Genomic DNA, 24672 nt, shown 5'->3' with positions numbered 1-24672 from the left:
AGCCCGGCTGAGGGCCGCGGCGGCCCCGCGGGGCCCGGCTCCTCCGAGCGACGTCCCTTCTGAGGTACTTGTGCTCCCTGCCCTTCGCGGCTAGGCCCTAAGCGAGAGGGACTCTTGGGCCGACTCCGGGCGTAGCGACGGGACGGAGGGGAAATTTCCTCCTCCCTTTCCAAGGCAAAGGAGGAAAGGCACAAACAGCGGGCAAAGAACGAAGTGGTTGTTCCGTCTCCTCCTTGCCTGTGGCCAGGACTGGCATGCCAACTGACGATTTAAAATTTACCTAACCCGCGTCTCAGCCTGGCAGGGAAAGGCCCAGCAGCCCCCGACCCCACCTCCTGGAGCATCCGTGGGGCAGGGAGCACTGGCCAGGTTTGTGCGGCTGCCCTCTGGTTAACTGTGATGCAGAGGTGGACTAAAAGGCTCCGTAGCCTGTTCCTGCTCTCGGCTTTCCTCCCCCGTCTGTCGATGACAAAATGTTGACCTTTTTGCAGGACTTCAGCTTGCTTATGTCTGTCAGCCAGCAGGCACCCCTCGCCACAAGGACAAACAAGGCACTCCACAGGCCCTCACGTTGTTGATTCTCTGTTTTACAGGCACCAGCAGCGTAACGTTTGTGATGCCGCTTGGTAAAGATGTAGGTGCTGAAAATGTCTCCTCAGGGGCTTGCCGCACTGCTCTGCAAAGAAGGGGACTGGCATCTAGCCCAGGAGGACTTGCCAATAGCCACCGCTTTCTACGTGACTGCCTTCAGCTGCAGTGGCCCCATGGCAGTACAGAAAGTGGAGTCCTTAGACAAAGAGCTCTGGGAGAAAGTGATAGCCACCTTGGAGACGTGGTGCAAAGGCAACAGTCAGATTCCCACGATCCAGTGCAAGGACTTGGCCCTTGTGCCCCTCAGTGTGGGAATAGCTGCCATCTTTCTCTCCATCCTAAGTCCCAACAATGTGGTATCCTCAGTATATAAACTGGAAGCCCTGCTCAGGCAAGGACGCTCAGAGGAGGTGCTGAGTAGATGCAATGCTCTGCTCAGGGCTCACCCTAAGCAGTCAGTGGAGCTACTGTTGCTGAGGGCATTGGCACAGGTGCTCTCAGGGACACAAGCTAGGAGTGGAGTTGCAGACTATATCCAAGCTTATGTGATGCATCAAGCTGAGGCAGTAGCCTATGTGTGTACCAAACAAAGGGAACACCTGCCACTGGTCATCCAGGCTTTCCGTAATTATTTCTCAACATATCAGAAAGAAAGCACAGATAGCAGCGCCTTGGACCAATGGCTGGACAAGTGCTATGACTTCCTCTCTACAGTGGCACCGGATGATATCTGGGTTTGCAAGATGCAGGCAGCTTATCTCTTTAAGAAAAGCAAATTTGAGGAGTGTGTGGCAGTTTGTAGTAAGTCCCTCAAGGGTTTGACAGCTGATAAAAATCTCAGAGATGAAGACACTTTAGGTCTGCTCTTGGAACGGGCAGCTGCGTATTTCTTCTTGGGTGGACGGATAGAGGAAATGATGCAGGATTTAGTGCAAGCCTTCACAGAAACCCCTGCTCAGGCAAAGAAGCACTTTGAGGAGCTTTTCTCATCTCATGACACCAAGAGGATAGAAGAACAGGCTAGAACCATCCTGGAGGTGAAGTTCGCAGCATACAGGGAGGCTGTGCGTGCTCGGGCTGAACTCCGAGGCAATGATGGCACTGAATTGCTCCTTCCAGTCATCCAGATAGTCCAGTTCCTCCTTCAGATCTCCCCAGGGTCCAAGCGTGAGCTCAGCGTCCGGCTGGCAGACTGTCAGCTGCTGTGCGGATGCATCAGAAATGCCCTGGATATCTGTGACCACCTCTTGGCAGCAGAGAAGAAAACTTACTACAATACTCTTCTAGTATTGCGAGGATTCTGCTCCCTCCACACTCACAACCATCAGCAAGCCTTGGAGGACTTCCAAAAGGTTATTGAGCATGATTCCCCACATCCTAACAGTTGTATTAAAGCCTTATGTGGGCGTGGACTTATCCGGATTTCTGGTCATAGCCATTACTTGACAGCCCTGGATTATATCACAGCTTGCCAGCTGAAGTTGGAAGAAACTATCTTCACAGTCAAGTCCTACGTGCCATGGAACCAAAGAGGACTGCTGGTAAAGGTCCTCCAAGAAGAAGGACAAAAGATGCTCCAGAAGAAGAGGTACTAAGGAGACAGTTCTRCCGATGGACAGAAAAAGGAACAGAGCTGATTAGATTCCTAACAAAAAGAAAATGTAGCTTGAGTAATAGGGAGAGTACTTGCTTCAGATAGCTGAGAATAGGATATAGACCCTTTTAAAGCGTTCCTAACTGACATAATTTGTTGAAATAAAACTTCATAGGTATGTTAATTCGAGGAAAATATTGTTTTGGTGGTATGTCGTAGTCTGATATGATCCATGTAGCCAAATCAGCTCAATCTTTCCGTCGAGATTAAGCCATGAGATACCAACTGGCCTAAGACAGGAGTCAGCAAAAGCTGGTTTTGATTGATAGTTGTTCAATATACTTGATGGAATGAGATAGAGATTTCTGCCTCATTTCTCTAAATTTATTCAGATACATAGTGAGTATTTCACACCCAGCACTTGGGATCTGTACTCCAATTTCGTGAATGGTATAAGTGAGGCGAAGAAAAATGTGATAACTTGTCCAGTATAACACAGGGCACAAATACAAGCTTCCTTACACAGAGGCCAGTGCTTCTGAAACAAGCTGCCTAATAAAACAATTCTCTCTAGACCATGCAAATTTTAACACACATTTCTTCAGCAGACAGCAGATTTATTTTCACTATCTCCGTTACTTTCTATTTTTCCCATTGTGTTACCAGCTGCAATGGCCGATGTGATTCAGTGTTTACTGACCTTTGTTTAGAGCCACAACTGCTTAAAAACATTTTTTTATAAAGACAGATGATCATTATGCATTTAAGTTGCAGAGACTTCTGTGATGCCGGATATGGCAAAATATATCATCCATTTTGATACTGGACTGATTCCTGTTCCTTAACTGGCAGGTGAGACAAAAACACTCTGTTGCTGTTATTAGCATATTTTCACTGAAGTTGGTCTTTTTTCTTCTTCTTTTTCCTTAGAGATGCCCCTGGGGTGTACCAGCTGGCCTCTCTCTTGGTGGAGCTGGATACTTCTGATGAGGCATCACGGATCCTCTGTGCTGATGCTCTGTACCAAATGGGCTCGGTAGAAGACGCTCACAAGCTCCTCTTGGTAGCTCTCTCCAAAAATCCACAAAGGTCTCCCATCCTGGCTAGACTTGCGCTTCTACAGTTGAAGAAGGGTTTCCTGTATGATGGTAACCAGGTAAAGACCACCTGCCTAGCAGTGAGAATGAGAGAGTGATCAGTGACAGTATGGTGAAAGGGGCTAACAACCCTTTTGGCTGTATGGAAAATGCGTGCTAGAACTCAGGAAGGATCTTTGAGAAAGATAGGAAAAGCTGGGAAAACTTCCTTGATGACTTTCATGAAAAATTAACCTCCCTTCTTACTGGGCAATTTAAAAATTCAAACAACTTTCTAAGCAGCTATGATTCAGGACAGTGCAAGTTTTCATCTTCAGGGTTATTCCCTTCTGAATAGCTGTGTCTGACCTGACTTAATACTGCTTTTTCCAGAATCTTGAATACTGCAGTATAACTAGAAATTATACTGTCATGCTCATGCATCTCCAATTTTAAACTAAATAGTTTGCTGTTTGGGGAAGTTCCCTGAACAGCAATACTGAGGACTGCTGGCACAGTGAAACTCGGAGCTCAAATATGGTTTAGGTCATTCAACCTCCAGCAGAMCTTTTATGAATTTCTCCACTGTGGGAATTCCTTCACTGTGAGAGTGACAGAGCACTGAAACAGGTTGCCCAGAGAGGTTGTGGAGTCTCCTTCTCTGGAGATATTCAAGGCCCGCCTGGATGCAACCCTGTCTAACATGCTGTAGGTGACCCTGCTGAGCGGGGAGGTTGGACTAGATGATCTCCAGAGGTCCCTTACAACCTTACTGATTCTATGATCCAAATGCAGGTCTTATAAGTGGCACTTGCTGTCTGTAGCACAGGCTACATAAGGACACTTAACTAAATACAGCCTRTTCATTACATTATACTTAACGACACTTTCTGTCAAAGACTTTAGCTAAGCAGAGCATGACTGAGCATCCTGCCTTTGGTGACAATGTTGAGGGGATTGGTACTTTTGCCCTAGAGAAGGAAGGGAGGAACCACTACCTTTCTTTTACAGAGATACAGCCTTACAGGCCTCTGGAATTCTCATGCCTGTATGAGGCAACAGGGAAATTAATAAGCAATTGCCTGTCTTAAGTGTTTCACAAGCTAGCAAGACCCTGTCTCGTGGAAGCAGAAAGTCTGTCTGGATTTGAAGTTGTGACCCTGAAATTAAAGTGGTGCAGATCTGAAGTGTATTCTCCAGTAAACGCATACAAGGTTACTGARTGTCATTAAGTATCTGCTACCGCCACCACCCTCCATCTCCAGCAGCTGATTGGTGGAAATCTCATGATCAAATATAAAATCTGTAACCGTATTCCCCCATCAAATAATGACCCATCAGGTAACCAAAAACTGAAAGATGAGCAACTAGAGTAAGTAAGTGGCTTAGATTTGGTGTGGGTCAAAGATATAGCATTATAGAACCAGTTACTGCTTTCTCCCAGCATTTTTGAGAGAACCTATTGACATACAGCATTTTAAATTAAGTACAAAGTTTTCCTTTTGGCACTTGAGGAATTATTGAGTTATCCTGTCTACTGAATGAACACAGCCTCTGCTATAACCAAGCCGGGAATTTAACAAGGTGCACGTTGTCACTGTAAAACCACAACATGCAAAATAGCTCACTGAAAACATCTGGTATTGGTGGGATAGAGCAGCAGTGGTGTATACTTAAAAAAAAAAAARATCAGGAACCAGAAATCCCCGACAGGAATGATACAAAGGGCACTTGGTCTGGCAAAGGCCTAAGAGGCAAAATATCTATTTATTCCTAACAGGAATTCACTCCTGACTTAGACAAACTGCCAACTTAAATTTGACTAATTCTTTAACCTTTAGTATTCATTTAATCAAAAACAATGATTTTTTATTAATGACAGTCTAGCATTTACTCAAGTGCTTTGTAGTATGAGCTGTCTCAAAGGGAAATACATTCCTGTGAATGAAGAGAGCTTGACCATATATTACATATATAGGCTAAGAAAAATAATACATTCAGTACAGTCTTGGTACAAAAATTGCTTGCGTTCACTGTATAATTTTTATGAAAAAATACTAGTAGAGGCTGCTCGTGAAATAGTTAGAAAAAAATGGACATAATAGTGGAGGAAATTAAAAAAATAGAACCATGAGCCTTACTGATTACCTTAATCAACCATGGTGGAGAGAAAAGGACAGAAGTTCTCTTTCTTTAGTGGCAAATGACTTATGGAGGAGATGTCAAAATGTTGATTTTCCTGCCAGATTACAAAGTTGAATTACCAGCTTTTGCCATCAGAGGGAACTATTGCATTTTTTAAAATGCCATGATAAATTCTATTAGCCAATAAGAGAAGGGTTTTATTGTCACCACTTCACTACTCACTGTGAAAAATAAAGTTTTTATATAATTTGTTTTCCTTATAAGGACAAGTAATGAATAACATGACTTAGCAAAATCTGTAAGTTGTCCTTGGAAGCTGGATTTCTGCCTGTAGCTTCAGGCCGAAGTATAGATGGAACATAGATGTGACTGAAAATTTTTCTTCAAAATCTTTTTGTCCTACCTGCTGCCTATCAGCACCCAGATACTTGTGTCTCTTAGGAAAATCATTGAAAGGGATAAGTTGAATGGATGTGTCTGTTGTATCAAGATGACTTTGTTCTTGCCTTTCTGGCTTTTCTGGCTTGGAGTTGAATGCTTAGTACCTGCTGTACATCTTTGATTTAATGGGAGATTTTGAGTCTTTTGATTCTCTTCCTTAGGAAAAAAGTTGCTTAGTGATTAGCACTGTAGTGAATGGAAACCATGTATCAAGCAAGAATTCTCTTCCAGGTAGACAGCAGTTTGTGGATTTGAATCCATACTTTTCTCGGATTTCCAGTAGCAATACTAAAAGAAAGGCCCAGCACTTCGCTCATTTTCCATAAATTCACTGGTTTCAGTTTTACAAGCAAAAAGGGTCACTGAAGTCCTTAACTTCCAGGCTGGAAGCGCTGATCTTGCCCAAAGCAAAGCAGCACAAATATTTTCCCAGAATATCTTCCACAGCTGCAGAAGTGGTAAGAAAAGATAAGATGTAATGTTATCTCCAGCATGTTTTCACTCTAGGGCCAGCTGAGGAATTAACTAGAACAGATTCGCATTCGTATGCATATGAAGCAAAAATTAGCCCTTGGCTGGCTGAAGCCCCAATGAAAGTGGGAAGCACTGAGAAAGACCATATTTGTTTCATCTGGCAGCAATGTTCATGATTTTAGCAGCTCCTGACTTCATTTGACTTTTCACATCAATTTAACTATCCTCCCTTTTTCTCTCACATTGTTAAGCTGCTAAAGAAAGTGATCAAAACTGGAGATACCTCCTGCCTCCTGCCAATCATGGACATTTTCAAAGACAAAGACCGGAAGTTGATGCAAACTCATTGCCATTTCAGAGCGTTAACCATCTTGACAAACAAACAGGACGATGCTGACATCAAAGAGGCTGTTGCCTACCTTTCCTTTGCCATCATTGCATCAGGTAGGTTTATCAACATATCAACAGGAGATTTAATTCTTTGGAAAATCAGATCAATGGATGGGCAAGCATATCTGATTCTCATCCATCATTCCCCCAATGAGAAGACAAAAACAGTACATTTAGAAACGTAGGTGAATAACAGGCTAAAATCTGCTTAGAGTATCAGCTCATTTAGACCCTGAAATAATGCAGTTAAGCAGTGACTGCAATTCTTAATGCCTGATAAGTAGCCTGTGAACTCCTTGAAATGGATTGCCAGGGCTCAGTTCACTTCTCTGGGGGCATTAACCCCTTTTCTTCACCTGTTTAGGGGAAGACCCAGCAAGTGATTTTGCTCTGTCGTTTAGCACATGAAATCCTCCTGAGGTTGAGAATAACCTTAAATTGCACTGTTCACATGCTAAAAGTTAAGTTCAGGCACAACTCCCCTCTACTCGGTCCCATCAGTACAGAGAATGCACAGAGAACCATAAACAGAGAATCCACAACTCCAATGTAACTTGGAAAAGATTATTAATATTCATAACCCATCTGTTTCCACCTGGTGGTTTGAAATTTCCTATATAAATATTTCCCTGTTTCTCCTGCTCCAGAAATGCAGTATGCAGGGTACACAGGAAATGCGTATTCCTTCTTTATACTCTTGTGTTACAGTAGAGCTGTTGCTGAACATGAGACTGCAATTACAGTTCTGTTGTTATAGGTTGCTTCTGAGTAATAGGCCTGGACAAGTTGATCTGTTACCATAATTTTTTTTGATGAGTATGATTAGAGGGTTTCTCACAAGTACAACTATGTTGTTGAATAAACTACATGTTTTAATGTTAGCAGAGGTACCTTCTTAGAGAGATTAGATCATTCTTCTCCTATTTATTTGCCATACTTTCCTTCTTTACTGTAGGGGAAAAAAAAKACCCTTTTAAACTAAATGATGTAGTGCTATTCTTTGATGGTAAAGGAAAACCAGGATGGTAGGGCATTTTCCTGTACTTCATGCGGGGAGGCTGGTTTACTACAGGAACAGGTACACGCTGAGAATATGAGGAAACATAACAAGGAAATCTTCCAGGATGACTTTCCTTTCCACAAAACTTGGTTTTCAGTAAGTAACTCTGCGTGGACTCAAACGAGTGAAGTAAGATTTGAAGACTGGTAATGTCAGGAAGAGAAGCCAGGGCTTTTTGACACTGTTGTTATCCAACTACAACAATTTTAGGAAAAGTTTTCCCAGAAAATTAATCTTGATCTAGAGAATGATAAGGAATTCCTCTAAAATACAATATAGTTTTTTCTTAAAGAGGCTAAGGCCAAATTTGTGATAAGAGAGAGAGGAATTTGGTCTCTGTGAGCAATTAGTCCTTGAAAGGCTGTGAATGAGGAGTCACTTCACAATCTCATGTAAATGAAGGAAATACCCCTCTCAGAAGAAAGAGGAAGCCATAATTCCATTTGTTTTATATAACTTTTAGAGGAGGTGCTAGCTGCTAAGTGATTTGGAAAGGCTATTGAAAGACTGCCAGCCTGGGCTGATTTTAGGCTAGTGATGTAGAGATAGAAGGTCCATCTGTTCCAGCCTCAGTTTGTTACATCAATTAGTATCCTGAAAACCTCCCCACCAATTAAATTTACTTGATACCTCCTGTTTTGTCAGAAATAACCTGCTGTAAATACAGTCATTGCAGCAAACAAGCCCTCTTGTACCAACACAGCAATGACTGTATGGTTCCAACCTAGTGCAAAAGAATGAATGCACCCAGTTACAGGTATCATTAGCCCAGATTTTCCTAAGGAGAGAGATTAGGCTAATTTGAAACACTTCTGGCATGTTCCAGGTAAAACCRTATTTGTGTGGAAATCTGCCTATCACTCTGAGCACGTTATGACAGCAGCATTGAGGAGAAGAGAGTTTGGTTTATGAAAATGGAAAAGAAAACTCTTAATTGCTTTGAGATGGTTCCATTCCAGCCAATGCATTCCAGCTTATCAACATCCCCCCTTTAGAGCAGGTACTTGTTAAGAAACAGACATTGGCTCACGGGAGCCAATTGATAGAGCCCCAGAGCCTTAATAACCTTTGGTACAGAAGTTTTGGAGCATATCAGGAGGGAGAAAAAACCTCATTACTGAAAAAGAATTGCTAGGAGCCTGTCTGATGGCTCATCTCTGCAGGCAGCTGTGCAAGAGGCTGCATTTGCAGACCTCCCTGTGAAAAAATATTTACAGTGGCATTTATGACTTATCATGCAATATAGGGCTGCCACAGTTATTGGTTGCAGCCCAGGGCAAGTTAAGATCTTTATCAAAATTGCCTTGAAAGGAAGGGGCATGTGGATGTCAGAGAGATACAGGTTCTGCATCCAGTGGATGAATGGACCAGACTTTTTATACTCAACTGCTTATGTTGATTTGGGCAGTATTTATTTGAAAGCAGAGAAAAAAGAATCTTAACATCACAAATTCCAGTGCATATAAGTGTGGCAGTAAATGAGACAGCCTTGTCTGTGCTTCTGTCTTATCCAAAAAAATATATATCTTTTGACTTCACCTGATGAAAACAGCTAAATGGCCTTGTACCTTCACCTTCACGTATCTGCCCTGTAAAGCTTTGTTCTCTCCTTTGTGCTGCTCCTGCACTGACATACTTAAACCTCCAGCGATCCTTTCTAATCAGCTGGATCCTAAACCAGCTCACATCTTGAACTGATAGTCGTGTCATTAGTAGCTTGTCTCCATTTGTTGCACATTAGTGATGTCTTTGGAGAAAGGGGTGGTGGAGGGATAGATGTGGAGGTATGAATGCGTTCCCTGTTACAGCAGCCTCATCTTTCTTATCCTGCTTTCCAGAGCAGAATCACAATGCTGCCTTTTAGAGGTACCATGAATATGCATGGAAGACCGTAGGGAACAATAACCAAGAGTGAAACTTTCCAGATCACTCCAAAAATTCATAAAAGTAGTTTCATGAGAGCTGGCAAACATGGAATTCCTCTGTAGTGTCAGMCCTCTGACTCTAGGTATCCCAGAGAAGGGAGAAAAAGTATTGCCTGCATTGGAAGATTCAGTGCTTAATAATTACACGCCACTCCTTTTGCTTCCTTTGGCCCTTCCTGATGAGACCCTCTCTTGCTGAAACCTTGAGGCAATCAGAAATGCCATCATGGCTATTTGGGGAGAAACAATGTTTATTGATGTGTGTATTTGTTTTTATTAGAAGCCAGGAAGTTTTTGAGATTTTTGAGCAATGGTTTTATGATTTTCATTCTGTTACCTTTTCCACTCATTCCATTTTTTATTACAACTTTCTTTTGGCATCTTTAACCAGACTGAAGACTCTTTGAAGTGGGGCCTGTGTTTTTTGTGTGCCTGGCACAGTGTGGTTCCTGTTCCCATTTGTAAAGTTAAGAATTCAGTCACAGTAGGGCAGTTACAGTTTATAAATCAAATTACAGCCATACCTCTACTCTCAGCAAAGAGTCTTTACTTTCTTTCTGTAAATCACTGCTAGATTTGATTTTTTTGTTTGTGTGTATATAAATATGTATGTACACATTATTTTAGCCATTTCCAGAACTGATTATTTTTCTTTTTATAATCTGCAACAAATTTTCTTGCATTAAAATTCACCCTAGTGGCAAAATACATGCCCTGACTGGGTTTTCTGCACATACTGTAGCCCAGGCTTTTTTATTGTTCCGGGTTTACCTTTTCCTTGGTGGCCTATAGAGTAAGTGTAAAGTACACTGGTTTCTGCTGTCAGCCATACATAAGGGAGAAACCTGGCTAGATTCATGTCACAGAGAGAATAACTAGGTTCACATCAGTGGGTGAGTCTGCTGGCCATGCAGGAAAGCTTTTAGGTTGACTTTGGTATTAGGCTAGCACAACACCCAAACTGCTTTGTCTGTGGCCTGTATCAAACACATTCAAATTATTCCAGCAGGCCATGAAAGATGTGTTTCCCARGTTAGATGTTGAGATATACTGAACTCCTGTACTGAGGAGCAATGTGAAACCACAACTCACCATTTCCCTGCAGAATGCAGTTGACACGTACACCACTAGACAGCAGAACGTCAGAGCACAGTTGTCTTTGTAACACAGTCCAGAAAATATTTTCCAAGACTTCATCAGTGAAAAATTATTCTTTGACAGAATTCTGGTAGTCTCAGTAGGGTATTTAACTGACACAGTTGCAGAACTGTCTCTTGGAAACCAACTTGACATAGATTTCTGTTCCTTTCAACTCAGAATCGATAGTATGTAATAGGCATTCCACTGGCAACAAAAACACGGGAAACTCATGCTTAAGTATTGCTGCACTTCATCAGATATTCTCTAGCAAAGTAGAATTATTCTGTAGTTTCATGCGCTTGTTGTAAAAACATTCAACCGTGAGGCTGACTTGTTGTAGAAAATACCATCTGCCAGCTTATTCCTGCTCCTGCCGCTAATCTCAGAAACAGATCTAGCTCCAAAATAGCTGCATTTGAAGTAGGATTTTTGCTTGGAATTGCAGCAAGCCTGTGCAGCCTGGAACTTGAGCATTAGTTACATACTTTCAGAAGGAAAGGTGTATTACTCATCTATTGCATGTTTAACCAGATGCCCCACATACTAAACTCAGCCTACTATATACATTCTGTATTCTTCATTCTCGGTTTAGCACAGTATTTAACTGTTTCCGTTTTGGGTTTTCTTTTGAGGGGAGAGCACATTAGCTTATAATAGAAGGAGAATGGAGTATTAATACAAATTACACTATTAAAAATACGCATTAACAGCCAATTATGCTTTCAGAGGAAAGATACAGTAGAGCTTGATCATTTGATTGATAAACACCCTGAAGCATAACAATCACTGGAAAACTGAAGAGTAAATTTACACTGGACTACAGGAGTAGATTTTGCTCACTGTGCTCATTTAGAGCCTTGTTTTGGATGCTCAATGCCTTTTTACAAGCACCAAACATGGCTAAGTGGATATGTGGATGACAGAACAATATTTCAGAACATGATAATGCAAGCAGGAATACAAGGATACAAATGTTGACTACATTGCAAACTGCAAGAACACCCACAGGTGCTTATAGTCTTGCAGTTGCAGATCAGGAAACATATCATCATTCCAAGGACTTTYCCCCCCGGGATATCCTCTCCAGCACCCTCATTATCCTCCTTGCAGTCACATCATGGATTGTCATTCTTTGCCCTAGCGTATTTACTTCCAACCAGCACATTTCTCTTATTCCACCCTTGCCACAGCTCTGAATAAAATGGTGCTTATTTTTCATCCTTGCAATTACCAGTCCGTAACATGCAGGTTTGCCACATCAGCCCTTCTGAAACCATGAAAAAACCCAAAACCTCTGATCAATGATTTAAGCGTAGTGGGATTTTACTACACCTTGTAGAGCAGTAGTACTACAGACTTTTCAAATAAGGATAGCTGCATTTCTCTCCTCCAGGTGGCTATGCTGAAGACTCCCTCCTCGTTAGGGCTGAATGTTACGGGCACCTTGGCCAGAAGAAAACTGCTATTTTTGATTTTAATGCCATCCTAAAGCGGGACCCTAGGAATGTGCAAGCTCTGAGTGGACGAGGATTCATTTACCTTGCTCTGAAGCAGCAGAAGGTATTACCACTGTATGATTTGCTGGAGATTTTTCTAGTTATATTAGCAGTGTAAGTGTAAAGTGCCACAGGCTTGATTACAGACCTACTGAAATGAAAAGAATTTTGTRTAGAATTTGCTCAGTGATGGTCTTGCTTTGGCTGGGTATATGACAGCCTACTTGACATTACTGAGTTGTTTTCCCACGCATAGAGGGAGGAAGGCTAAACTTTAGTCATAGTTCTTGCTGTCAGTACCATGCAGTGACCTGCAATGCTGCAGTCTTCCCTGTATTTGATTTCACATTTTCATGACATGATATTATGTTAGATGAAATGCTTTAAAAAAGGGGGGGGGGCAAGGAACAGTTTGTTCCAAGGTTTAATGAGTCCCTCTTCATCATCTATGAAAAGCTTATATGTGTGCAATTAGTGTTACGACGCACTTTGGAGATTGCAATGGATCACCTGGAAATCATGTCAGAAGTTTGCATAATTCATCTGTTTATAATATGGCTGATAACTGTACATTTTATCTGCATACTACATCAGTTCCCCTGCAGATGTGAAATGGTGTAACTCCAGCCAAGTGTGTGGATTTGTGCTAGTTTATCCTCGTTGCGCTTAGTCTTTTTAAGACCAGCTCTACTGGTCTAAACAATTGTATTCTATAACACGTGAAGAGAACAGATCCATTCTTTTCTTGCTCTTGACCTTTTCTGAAACTCGATATTTAGGAGTACAAGCTCACAATTTGTTTTCATTTGTTTTCCTGACTATTTCAGGAATACTTTCCTTTACCAGTTTATTATACGTAAATTTATTTTAGTATTTGCAGAATATTTCTCAGACACCTGCTCTCTGTGGGAGTTACCTCATTTTCCTACGATGTTTTATTGTGCTTTTAATAACTTCTGGAATGTTTGCTACTGCTCTTTTGTAGTGCTCAGACTTGCCCAGTAGGGAAACGRTATATAAATAACTTATTGTATCTGAGCAATGATATACTCTCAGATCTGATTCCCAAACCCTGTCAGACCATTGGATGGATTGCTCTGCTAGACTTTCTTGAAAAAGGACAGCTGCCAGTTCTTAGTGAGTCTATGGGAATGGCTGGTATTTGGGGAATTAAAATAGATTATTCTCACATCAGTGTATTATACTGAAGTCCAGACAGTAGCCTTTTCTTCAACCAGCCAGTCCCAYGGAGCAGGTAAAATTAATCATTTTACAAAGTGATAGCCCTGTCTCAGACTCTTCTTACAGCACATGTCACTGTTGTAAGTATTATTGTATTATTGTATTGTTTGTTCCAGTGAATGTGATTTTCAATTTAAAGGAAACCTTGGAGGAAATAAATACTACTTAATCTGACTTTTTGCTGGAATTAAAGTTTAGAACTGATGCAGCACGTGCATAGTTTGACTAGGCCTTGAGATCTGGGAAAGAGAAAGTAAAAGATACTATTAAGATACGGAAGTTTGAAAAACAAACCCTTGAACTTGCAGTACCACTAGCAGCACCTCTTTGAGCTCTGACAGTTCTGATTTTCCACAAGCTGACTGCTTTTACCCTTCAAATTCCATGAAAAGTCTGCTTTCAATTTCAGTAAGGTGTTTCTTGTGCAGCTTTGTGGCCCATTAGGTGGATCCACCTGAGCTATCATTAATAACCTTCAGCTTTTCAAACATGCAAACAAGCAAATGAATGTCAAATACAATTAGCAAAACTTTACGTAAAAGCTTGGAAAAAAGTGACCCAAATGGAGTCAATATCAGGATTCCTGAAGAAATACTATGTATAATTAATTCTTGAAACTCAGAGTATGTTCAGTGTTTTATAACTAGAAAAGAATTTTCCCATTTCATACCCTTCCAAACTGAAAATCCTAGGTCTGTCGCAGCTGTTTCATGGAGAACAGCTTGCAAAGACAGGGCCTAATTTTATTCTCTTGTAGATAGCTCTATAAACAGATTTCATATGTTTGCACAGCTTTGTAAATGTCCAGATGAGAAAAAGAATCTCCTATAAGTGACCTACTTAGGAACACAGGAACACACTCTTACATCAGCTTTGCAAACGGAATCCCACAGTATAGGGAGAGGGGAGAGCAAGGAGCTTCCAAAGGTGCACAGCTGACCTGTGGGATAGCTGAGAACTGAAAGCATGAGAAAAGAGCAGATTATCAATACATTGTTATTGTTGCCATTTCATCATAGTCTCCTGTCTTTATTTAGGAGGCAGTGCAAGATCTGACCTTGGCGCTGAAGCTGGAGGCAGAAGTGGTGATGCCAGCAATCCTATCCTTAAAGCATGAAGCCCAAGGGTTGATTGCACAATGGCTTTTTCAACATGGCAGGACTGTGTTAACTCAGCTTGTTGCTAMTGAAGAACTTTCAGAAGAAGAGACTCTTAGGGACCTCCTCATGATTGCAGGAGCACTAATTAAAATTTGCAAGGATGCACAGTATCACATCTTCTATATAGATGTTTTGATTGCAAATGGTAAGCTCCCATCCTTTTATACAGTTGATCAGACTAAGTGAATGGGCATAATTATTAGTGTAGATACCTGGAAGTGCTTTTCAAATTCTGTCTGCAGGAATCATTCCACAAGCTGCAAAGGTAATGAGATTTCTAGGTTTATAGACAGTAAACATTAACTAGCAACAATGGAATAACTGTATTGATGTCTAGCAGTTTTCAAGAGAAGTTTGCAAGTGTTTGGGGAAAAGGTGTAAAGTAATTAATACCCCAAGAATTTGCCTAAACACTGAAGCTACCTAAATCCTAGTAAGTTTTGTTGATGTCTCTTTCTCCACATGGAATGGGTTATAWAGCTTTTACTGGTGTTAACCAACAGGAAGGTATGAAGAGGCCCTTACTCACCTTCAGGAGACATTTGGTCACTCTCCTGCTGATGAATTTGCCAATGCAAGACTAGCTGTGCTTGAGCTGAAGAAGAGGAACATGACAGTGGCAGCTCACTCATTCAGCAACCTAGCTGAGAAAGATGAAAGGGAGCTGGGGTTTCTCCTGAACTTCTTAGACCATAAGCAACAGCAGCATCTCTCTCAGGTACGACCCTTTTTGATGCTACATCTGTGGATTCAATGGGGAAAGAAATGGGAAGCAAAATTAGGCTGTATGGCTGCTCCTTGCCTTGTCTTGAACAGAAGTTTGTGAGAATATCATTGCTCAGCAGAATGAGGAACAAACTAGCTTCTTCCTCCAACCCTGAGTGCAGACAGTCAGAGTAGAAGTTGAATAGAGTTGAATCCAGACTTCTTTCATTGCAGTGACTTTGTTTCTATCTCTCATAATTCATCAACATCCACTTCTTACCACTTAGGGGAATTTCTTCTTGGTCTCCCTAGCATAAAGCCTGTTTAGTCCCAAGACTAAGATGCAGGGGAGGCGAAGGATAGCTGCAGATTTAATAAGATCATTGCTAGTATTATACACTGCATGAGTTACATGGTGCACATAGCTGACCCCTGGGGAAAGGGAATTCGTGTTTTGTTCATTTTCCTGCTGAAATGAAACGGAAGGTTCTGACTCATAAGATGCTTCAATCCCTTTATTAGATGTATAACCTTTAGGAATCTAAACATACTCACATTTTTATAAAATGACTTTCTTTTGAGGTTGGGGAAGTTTGATATTGGTTTCCTTAGTTAAAACTGTTTGACACAAAAATGGCATATTCTTCTAGTCCCCATGGGTGTGTACTTTTCAGAAATTTTTTAAAGTTTCTCCCCAAAATTGCACTCAGCTCTAAAACAGCATTTCCAATAAGAAGTTAGGACAAGGTCAGTTGGCGGTGAGCAGTTTTAACACTCACTCAAGCATCTGCAATTCTGATTACCTAGAAGCTTCATGTTCTGAAAGTCGGTTTGGTTCCTTTTATTCAATTTGTAGATTGTATGTGCCCTGGTAGGAAGCTATATTATTATGCTTTCTCCTGGGTTATCAAACAAACAACATGCTGATTTACTAAATGCATCTTGAGAGGAGTTCTTTGTATATATTTTGGTGAAACAGCAGGGGAACATAAGTAAACAAGTATTAATTTACTAGTCTCTAGATAAACCCCATTACAGTGAAAAGAGCCCCTCTCTTCCAGATACTGTAGAAGGTTCAGTCTTCTATTGAAGAGTTAGGAGATTTTAGAGCCATTTTGCAATATTTTACTATATAAAGATGATAAAGATACAATCAGGAATTTCTCTCTAAAGACCCTAAGGAGGTATCTATAAATGAAGAAGACTTTTATAGCCGAGTTTCCCCTGCTGCCACATCTCTCTAACTGTCTGGGTGTCTCACACCTAAAACTCTTCATACTGCTTCCTGAGAAAATGCAGGAGGGATTTTTATGTTGTCAATAAGAAAAAATTGCAATTGTTGTATAGCTTAAACTGCACTGTTGTTTTAGGAACTCACTGGTGCCGCAGACTAGCAAAACCTTTAAAAAGGGGGAGAGGCATTTTATTTCTGTCTTTTGTTAGCAACTGTGGAAGTGGGTCTGGAATAAAACTGCTTACTGGTAACTTATTTAGCATGAAAAGTTTCTCTGCYGCTTGAGAGAATAGGGGAGGCTGGTCTGATTTCAAGACTGGAACTCAATACCAGTGTTGAAAATAAAATAAGACTTAATTATTTTAGGTTTAAGCTTGGGCTTTTGTGCAACTGAGTAAGCATTTAGACTCAAGCACCTTGGGTCTTTCCGCATTTTATCTGCAAAGATTTACTGGGTGCGATTACTTTTATCACTGATTAGCCCAGAATCACCGATTTTTGTATATGTATTTTGTCACAAGGGGTACAAATATGTATTTTGCTGAGGTGGGGGAGATATGGGTTAATTCACCTGCATGGTGTCTCAAAGGATTTCCTGTAGCACTTTCTTTTGCCAACAAGGTTATTCCAGTTCRTGTGTGAAAGGCAGATCTCTAAAAGCAAAAAAGCTTACAGACAGAATTTGTGCCAAAAAAACAAAGATGGCCCTACTGTGCCATGGCTCCTAATTACACTCCTGGGGGTTAGTGGTTTTTTTATCTCTATTTCGGAAATAAGGAGGCTGAAGCCTTGAAAACGTTAGTGGTTTGTCCAGTGTCCCAGAGTGTTTCTAGCAGACCTGTAGCTGACTGTCAGCCCTCACTCAGCACTCCACACACAAAAGTATTACTGTCACTTTGTTTTTAGAGTGCTTGGAGATTAAAGGTATTGTAGAAATGCATCATCATTATCCTGGAGTCTGGTCTAAAAGCTAAAAATAGTTCTACAGTCAGCTGCATAGGAAAGGGTGGAGGAAGGAGAGCTCCTTGATGCATTTTTTTTTCCATGAAAAACAAGGTAAAATTMTTCCATTATTTATAGTCTAAGAGGTCCATGCTAAGGAATCTGTAAACAGCTCTGAGAGCCACATGGGAATAGGAATCTGAGAGATTTATTAAACTGCAAAAGGTCAGAGGAAGGGAGTTTGCTTGTCTCTAGTGCAGCTTCAACCCTTCAGTTTCCGATGTCAGAGGTTAAATGTATGACTGATTGCCARCTCCTTGCCCAGCTCCTCAGAGCTGCAGTTTCTGTTGGCTGTTGACATGCCACAGGTTATCCAGAGCTGYGTCCTGCAGAAATGGTCTCGCAAGCTATGTGGACTGTGTCTGCATTTGGCCCTCAGCCCAAAGTGGTAGAGTTCGCCGTTCCACTGCCTTTCGTGTGGCAGTTACAGAACTGCSTGACATGGGAAAAGGAGAGATTGAAATTTGCAAACTAGAGAATTTAAAATGTTTATTTTGTTGAAATCCATAAARGATGAGATTTTGCTAGGACATACAGATTAAAACAAGCTATGATTTCCTTTATAGTTGCATAAATATCACTAGGCATATTTCTTATGCCTTGTACCTGTGTCCTGGSCCTCACCCTATAGCTGCTCAGAGAATACAGAAGGGTTTTCTGGTCAAAATAGGGTCTGCAAGTAAAGAAGGGAAAGACTTTTTCCAAATTGTTCTGAAAACATCCATCCCTCTTTCAAAGCTGTAGGCTTGTCACTCCATCTTGCAGTATTACTGATCCCAGACTAACCCTTCCCTGCAATTCCATGTCCATTAAACTCCTCACTCCTGTTTTCTCTCTAAGGAATTGAACCTTGGTCAATCAATTTCAACATAAGATTAATCAGTAGACACTAGAATTAAAAGAGTATCAAAAATACATGTGCATTTTCAGCCCTTTAGCACAGTGAGAAAACTAGATGGTAGAAAGGGACACAGAAACCTATCCAGCAAGTGGTCCAATCACCACCTCTTAGCTGTGGCCTGCTAAGCCCCTTCCAGATGAAATRCTACAAGTATCTCAGAGTCTGGAAATCATAATTACATCTTTAGTGATGAGTTTGAAGATGAATGTCAGTTTATCTGAAAACGAAATTTATAGCCTGCTCTTAGCCTTTTAATGTCACCTGTGATGAAGCTGACGGTAAAAAAAAGGCTTAGTACCAAGCCGTTTGCAGAGCCCAGAGGTTGAGCTCAATAGTGCAATAGTCTTCTGGCTTTCTGAGCACTTCCTGTCCACAGGTCTTCATTTCATATTTGTCTTTGTTCAGAAGAAGAAATGCAGAGWGGCTGGGCTAACTGAGTTGTGGGTAGCATAAGCATATGAGGACAATGTGTGATATCCCATGGGATGAGACTGACAAAAAAAAATCTATCATGTACTTGACATCTCAGCTTGTTTGGCTCAGCCTTCTGCAAGGCCCAGACTGCTGGTGACAGTCTTCTTTATAACTTGAATGTTCACTGTGCTGCAGCATGTAAAAGCTTCATTTATTTGCAATAAAGGGAAATAATGAGAAATCCATTAGAGGAAAATAGTTCTAATGGAGGGTTTTTTTAATTGACCTTTATAAACCTAAATATATGGCTCTTTCAACCTTCTTTATGTTCTTCTTGTTGTTGTTTTTCCCTTCAGATAAGGGCAGATCGTTCATTTGCACTCAAGATTAATGGTTAGCAAAGTCATCAGTTGGCTAGATTGTCCTGTAGCCTGGAAACACTTTTTGGTAGAGACTGACCTTCATTATTAGCACATGCAATATTTGTGGGGCAGTTCTCCTTTTGGATCTGATCATGTTCATCTCAGGATCAGCTGGTTTTGAACAAGATATAACACTGCTGCTAGCTAAAGAGAATTGAGAAAAAGGAACTATCAGAATGGGGACCTAATGAAAATTTAGTTATGAATTGYACGTCCGCAAAGGAAACTAATTAATTTGCTTTTAGGCAAGACACTTGAAAATAGATAAAAATGGACAATCCAAACAGCACAATACAAAACATAATCATGATTGTGTTTTTAACAGTGGTATCTCAAAAATGCTCTTAGAGGTAACTAGTACTCAGTGGTAAGGTTCCATGCTAACCATCTCTTGCTTACTGCAGTGTGAGAGGCTGAGAATTTTCATAGCCAAGTCTCAAATGCAGCTGTGACTCTAAGCACACAAGAATTTTTCTATACAGCTGTGATTCTAAGCACACAAGAATTTTTCTGTCTCCTACACCCTCACCAGTGACAAAGAAACTGAGGATTTTTTTGCTTTCAGTTACAATCTCAGTATCTTGTGTTATTATTACATGGAGTTAACTGTATCTATTAACCAGAAGATGCCATTTCTATATAATCACTTGTTAGAGCAGACAATGGCAGAGGCTTGCTTTCATGGGATGAACACYGTCTGCTTTTAATTTGATCATTCAATTTTCAGTTAACATATCATTTTTAAAGGATGTAAACTTGTTCAAATTTTGGCAAAATAGGCAGGAGCAAAAGAGAGTCTGATTCAGAAACTGTCAAGATCAACAAGTCCAGGATTTTTTTATCTGCATGTCAAAATTATGTTTATTATTCATTTTTCAACTAAGTGCAATTTTAACATCTGAAAAAGTATCTAAGACTTCYTAGATTATTATCTGTGTCTGTGGTCAGTCCAGACTAGATATTTTGCTTTTCTTTTACTTCTAGTCACTAATGTTAGCTAACTTTCTGTCTGTAGGTAGCAGCCCAAGAAGGAAATTTGCTGATTAAAGAATATCACTACGAGAAGGCTGTTGGCTATTACACCCTGGCTATCTTGTCAAGCAAAGATAATCCAAGATATCTCCGACAGAGAGCTGTTTGCCTTATGCACCTGAAAAAATATGGCAGAGCTTTAAAAGACATGGAGAAAGTGATCCAGAAGCATGGCTGTAACAGCCTTAAAATGCGTGTTGATGACCACTGCTCAAAAGGACACCTSCTATTATCAGCGTCAGAGGAAGAAGCAGCAGTTAAAGAGTATATTGAGGCACTGCAGCTGGAAGAATCTATGGCATTATGCAGCATCATGAAAGACCCTGGTAGGGAAATTTTAGCCAAAACATTTCTTAAGATTGCACAATATTATTTTGAAATGCATCGTTATGAGGAGGCCTGGAAAATCACAGATTATGGTCTCATAGTTGATAAAAACAGTACTGAACTTAGGAAGCTGAAATCAAGACTTAAGCGAGAGGCATCAGGCTGTAGCATACATTAATTTATGTGGTTTTGACTTTTCCAGTGTCCGATTACTTACTTGTTCACTTAAGGCTACAACAGTAAGGAAAGGATGAGAAGCTCATGATAAGTATACAGTGGATTACGTGTCATTGAATATGGCACAGCAAGACCAGAAGTAGAAAGGTTCAGATAGTAAAACAAAACTGACCAAAAGAGCCATGTGAAGAAGACAGACYAAGAATGGCAAACTGTTTTATTCAATATTTTTTTAAATTACTGTTGGTTTACCTAAACCCTTCCTTATGAAATAACTATTTTGTCTGGCTAATCTGAACTAATTCTAAAACTGATTCCAGACACAGTGAAGGGAAACATTCAGACAGTTTACAGTTTATTAATAATAATCACGTATCTCCTATTATTCATTTGTTTTCCTTTAATACATACTGCATAATTAGAACTACCTTCTTTTTTTGAGGTAGGCAAAAAGATCAGTCTGAAGCATTAGCATATAGCATTTTTAATGTGTTTTATGGTCATCAGTGTTACACCACTCAAATATCTCCCTTCGGAGTGGAAAGAACCACCCTTGTCATGGTCTATTGGATWTGAAATGCTCAGCACCAATACAGGAGAGTGGTCAGTACAAATGCAAAGCAAATTATTGGTCTGTCCCAAGGAACATAGGCAATATGAAGGATGAGATCCGACAGAGATGAAACGTCTAGTTTTGTAACTGTTATCCAGGACCCATAGGCAGCTATACTCCAGACTTTACATCTGACTTCAAGATCTGTGTGTCTCAGTTTGATCTGGAAGCAGTATGTATATGTTCTGTGAAAAGGAAACAGTGAACCAGGACCCAAAACAGCAAGCATGAATGTTTGTTTTGACTGAAATGGAAGCCTCAAGTGAATTATTCCCGATGTTTTTGGAGTGTTGTAAAACAATTATGGAGAAAAATAAAAACTRCTATTGAAAACAAAGATTAAAGCAACACTGAAGAATGCTCTCCTACTTTGATTAGGATGAAAGAGAAATGGAAATTTTCCTTCTTTGTTATGCTATTTTCTGAAAGACAGGGTTCCAGAATGAAATTTCATTCAGCATCTATGCAATCAACCCAATAGACAATGATCACATCTGTAACCTTACATCTTTTTCTCCACATACTTCTTCTTTTCTGCCCTAGGAACACAAGTAAAAGTGAGATTCTTTCCCTTTCAAAGCCAAGAAAAGTTACTATGATTTTAATCCTAGGAACACTGAAGAGTGCTTTTTTTTTCCAATTGGCATCAAATTGCTATAGAACAATTTCTTTCCAAGCAGGAAATTATATCCTTAAACTAATGTTGGCTGCACTTGCAAGCTGAAAGAAATAACCTTGGTAAGAATAGTGATTTTTGTTCAATAGTAATCAACTCGTAGGAATTTTTCTGTGTCTTGTGCTGGAATTCTTGAGAAGTACTTTTTTAGGGCTTTGGATTCTTAATTTTTGTTTGGGGTTTTTTGCTTGACTAGAATAATAAATCTCTTTACAGATTCACGTCTATATTTCTGTTAGCATTTCCTCCTTTAATTGCCAATTTGGTGCAATACTGGTCAGTTGTTAGTGTCTCTCTTTAGCAATTTGATCCTTCTGTAGCATTTACAATGTTTATATAATGTACTCACAGTATACAGTCTCTTATTTGCTACAATGTAATGTTGGTGAAGGTGTTGTATAAGTAAACCAGGAAGCCTAGAAATCTAGACACAAAAAGGAGAGAAGCACAGATACTCTGAAGTTGCACACAAGTGAATTAACTTCATTACAGAGAGATCATGAATCTAGTTCTCATGCCATTTATCAATGCTGAGAGATAGGACTAATATCAGTACAAAATCTATATGAAGAATCAGGTCTCAAATCACRAAGAGAAGAAATTAGTCCCCATAGCCTACGGGATTAATAGCCTCCCTGCTGAGAGAAGCAGRACCAAATTTCTGAATTTTAGTGTGTAATTCCTAGTGAACTGCAGTTTTCTTAAAGGCCCATGTCTTTACGTCATGTTTTCTTCTCCTTCCTTTTATATTCAAAGTTTAATTCAGCTTCTTTTGGTAGAGAAACCWGAATTGAGGAAAAGCTTTCCTCAGGTCACCTAATTGTCATGGGAAGACCTGAGAAGATAATCTGGTTTTCCTGTCTCCCAAGCTAATGCTCCATCCAGTGACCCAAGCTGCCTCTTAGGAAGTCAGGGTTTTTTTCACGTATTTTGTTTWAAGTAATACATTCTTCATAGCTGCTCTAATTAGACAGTATTTATTGTCTCAAAAGAATTTTTTCTTTAAATATATTCATCCTTGAAAATTGTTGTGGAGTTACGCTGAGGACAGGTTTGTTTTCAGGTGCCTCCAGCAGCTGTTTCTTTAAGCACGAGGTAGTCACATAAGAACGTCTTAACTATTAGTCATGGTGTAGATTAATGACTGCGTCTCTCAGTAGGTTCTAACTATTCTCATCAATACTTTTGTTTCTTTTATCTGCTCTGTCCTCTTTCTGTGCCCATTAAACCACTACGATCAAAACCCTTATCTCTTCCTCTGCCTAAGCTTCTGATTTGTTCTTTATTCCTCTGTTACGGTTTGCACATCTAACTAATTTATTGGAATATCAAATTGGATTTTTTGGTTAGTCACAGTCAGAGGGCTTTGAGTGGCAGTGTCACTGCATTATGCATGCCAGCAGAATTTCACACTTACTCGTTCTGACACCGATTTTCTGGAATCCTGGGGAGCAAGAAGGATTGACTGTGACCCATTCATGTCAGCTGCTGTCCAGCCAATGCCCCTACAGACCAAAAGCATTCCCATACCTTCACATTCACTTTCCAGCACTGCTCTATAACTAGAATTTGCCGGAAGATGATGTCTTTCAAAAATAGTATACTGCAGTTTGTTAGGAAGAAATTCTGTCCTGAGTACCCAGCATTTTTTAACAGAAAATTTCCATCACTGGCTTTGGTTATAACTCTGAAGCTAATTGTGGTCTTCCATTCATTCTAGAGAGACCATGAAAACTGTTCCAGATGCATTAGTAGTACTGCTGCACTTGAGTTTGGCTCTAGCCAGACTGCTGCTCTGTTAAATAAGCTATCACAGCAGTCTTCAGAGAGGGCATTGTTCTCACTAGAAAGATAGTTTTGGCTATTTTCCTTTCAGGCCAATTTCCCCCACCAGTAATGGTTATATACCAAAAATCCATCAATTTATTAACAAGCATCTTCCTCCTTCTCCAGAGTATAATAAATCTCCTTCTTGTCTGTCATGCTGTACCCATAGCTGGGACTGGGAACATTTGGCTGAATCACRAATTATTTCATTATGCCATGCCATGCCGTTTTATAACATTTCCACATGCCATTTCAATGCCTTCCAGACTGAGGAATTTTGATAGAAAAACTACAGTGGTCACTTCTATAAGTTTTTTAAAGGATGAGCTGCAAATTATCAAGATTATGGAGCTGTTTCCAACTGCTTTGAGAAGCGCGACTGTACATGTGGTTGATGGTTGAAGATGTTTAGAACAGGAACTCCATTGTAGCACCTGCTGCTTGGAAGTCTCTCGCGTAACACACCTTTAGGTCATATTCCTATAACATGGTAGTATAAATGTAGGACAACTGTGAAGAATTCAATTGTATTAATCTGAGTCAACATAGTGTAATCAAGAAGAAAATATGGCCTAGTGAACAGGTGCAACTAGTGGAACTGGGTACCA

At 40.3% G+C, this 24672-nt stretch overlaps 1 protein-coding gene across 1 annotated transcript; it reads left to right on the top strand.

Moving 5' to 3' along the window:
* The first annotated feature begins 600 nt into the window (after nt 1-600).
* TTC34 (tetratricopeptide repeat domain 34) lies at nt 601-21251 on the top strand. Its single transcript, XM_085307171.1, has 7 exons — nt 601-2179; nt 3116-3341; nt 6573-6765; nt 12230-12396; nt 14612-14879; nt 15238-15452; nt 20428-21251. Exons 1-7 carry the CDS (start codon nt 648-650, stop codon nt 20947-20949), a joined length of 3123 nt encoding a protein of 1040 aa, XP_085163297.1. The 5' UTR covers nt 601-647; the 3' UTR covers nt 20950-21251.
* Nucleotides 21252-24672: the final 3421 nt, after the last annotated feature.

Source organism: Rhea americana, unplaced genomic scaffold, assembly GCF_003343005.1.
Source record: "Rhea americana isolate MKP2758 unplaced genomic scaffold, rheAme1 scaffold_254, whole genome shotgun sequence".
Taxonomy (NCBI): domain Eukaryota; kingdom Metazoa; phylum Chordata; class Aves; order Rheiformes; family Rheidae; genus Rhea; species Rhea americana.
This window is presented reverse-complemented; position numbering and strand designations above follow the sequence as displayed.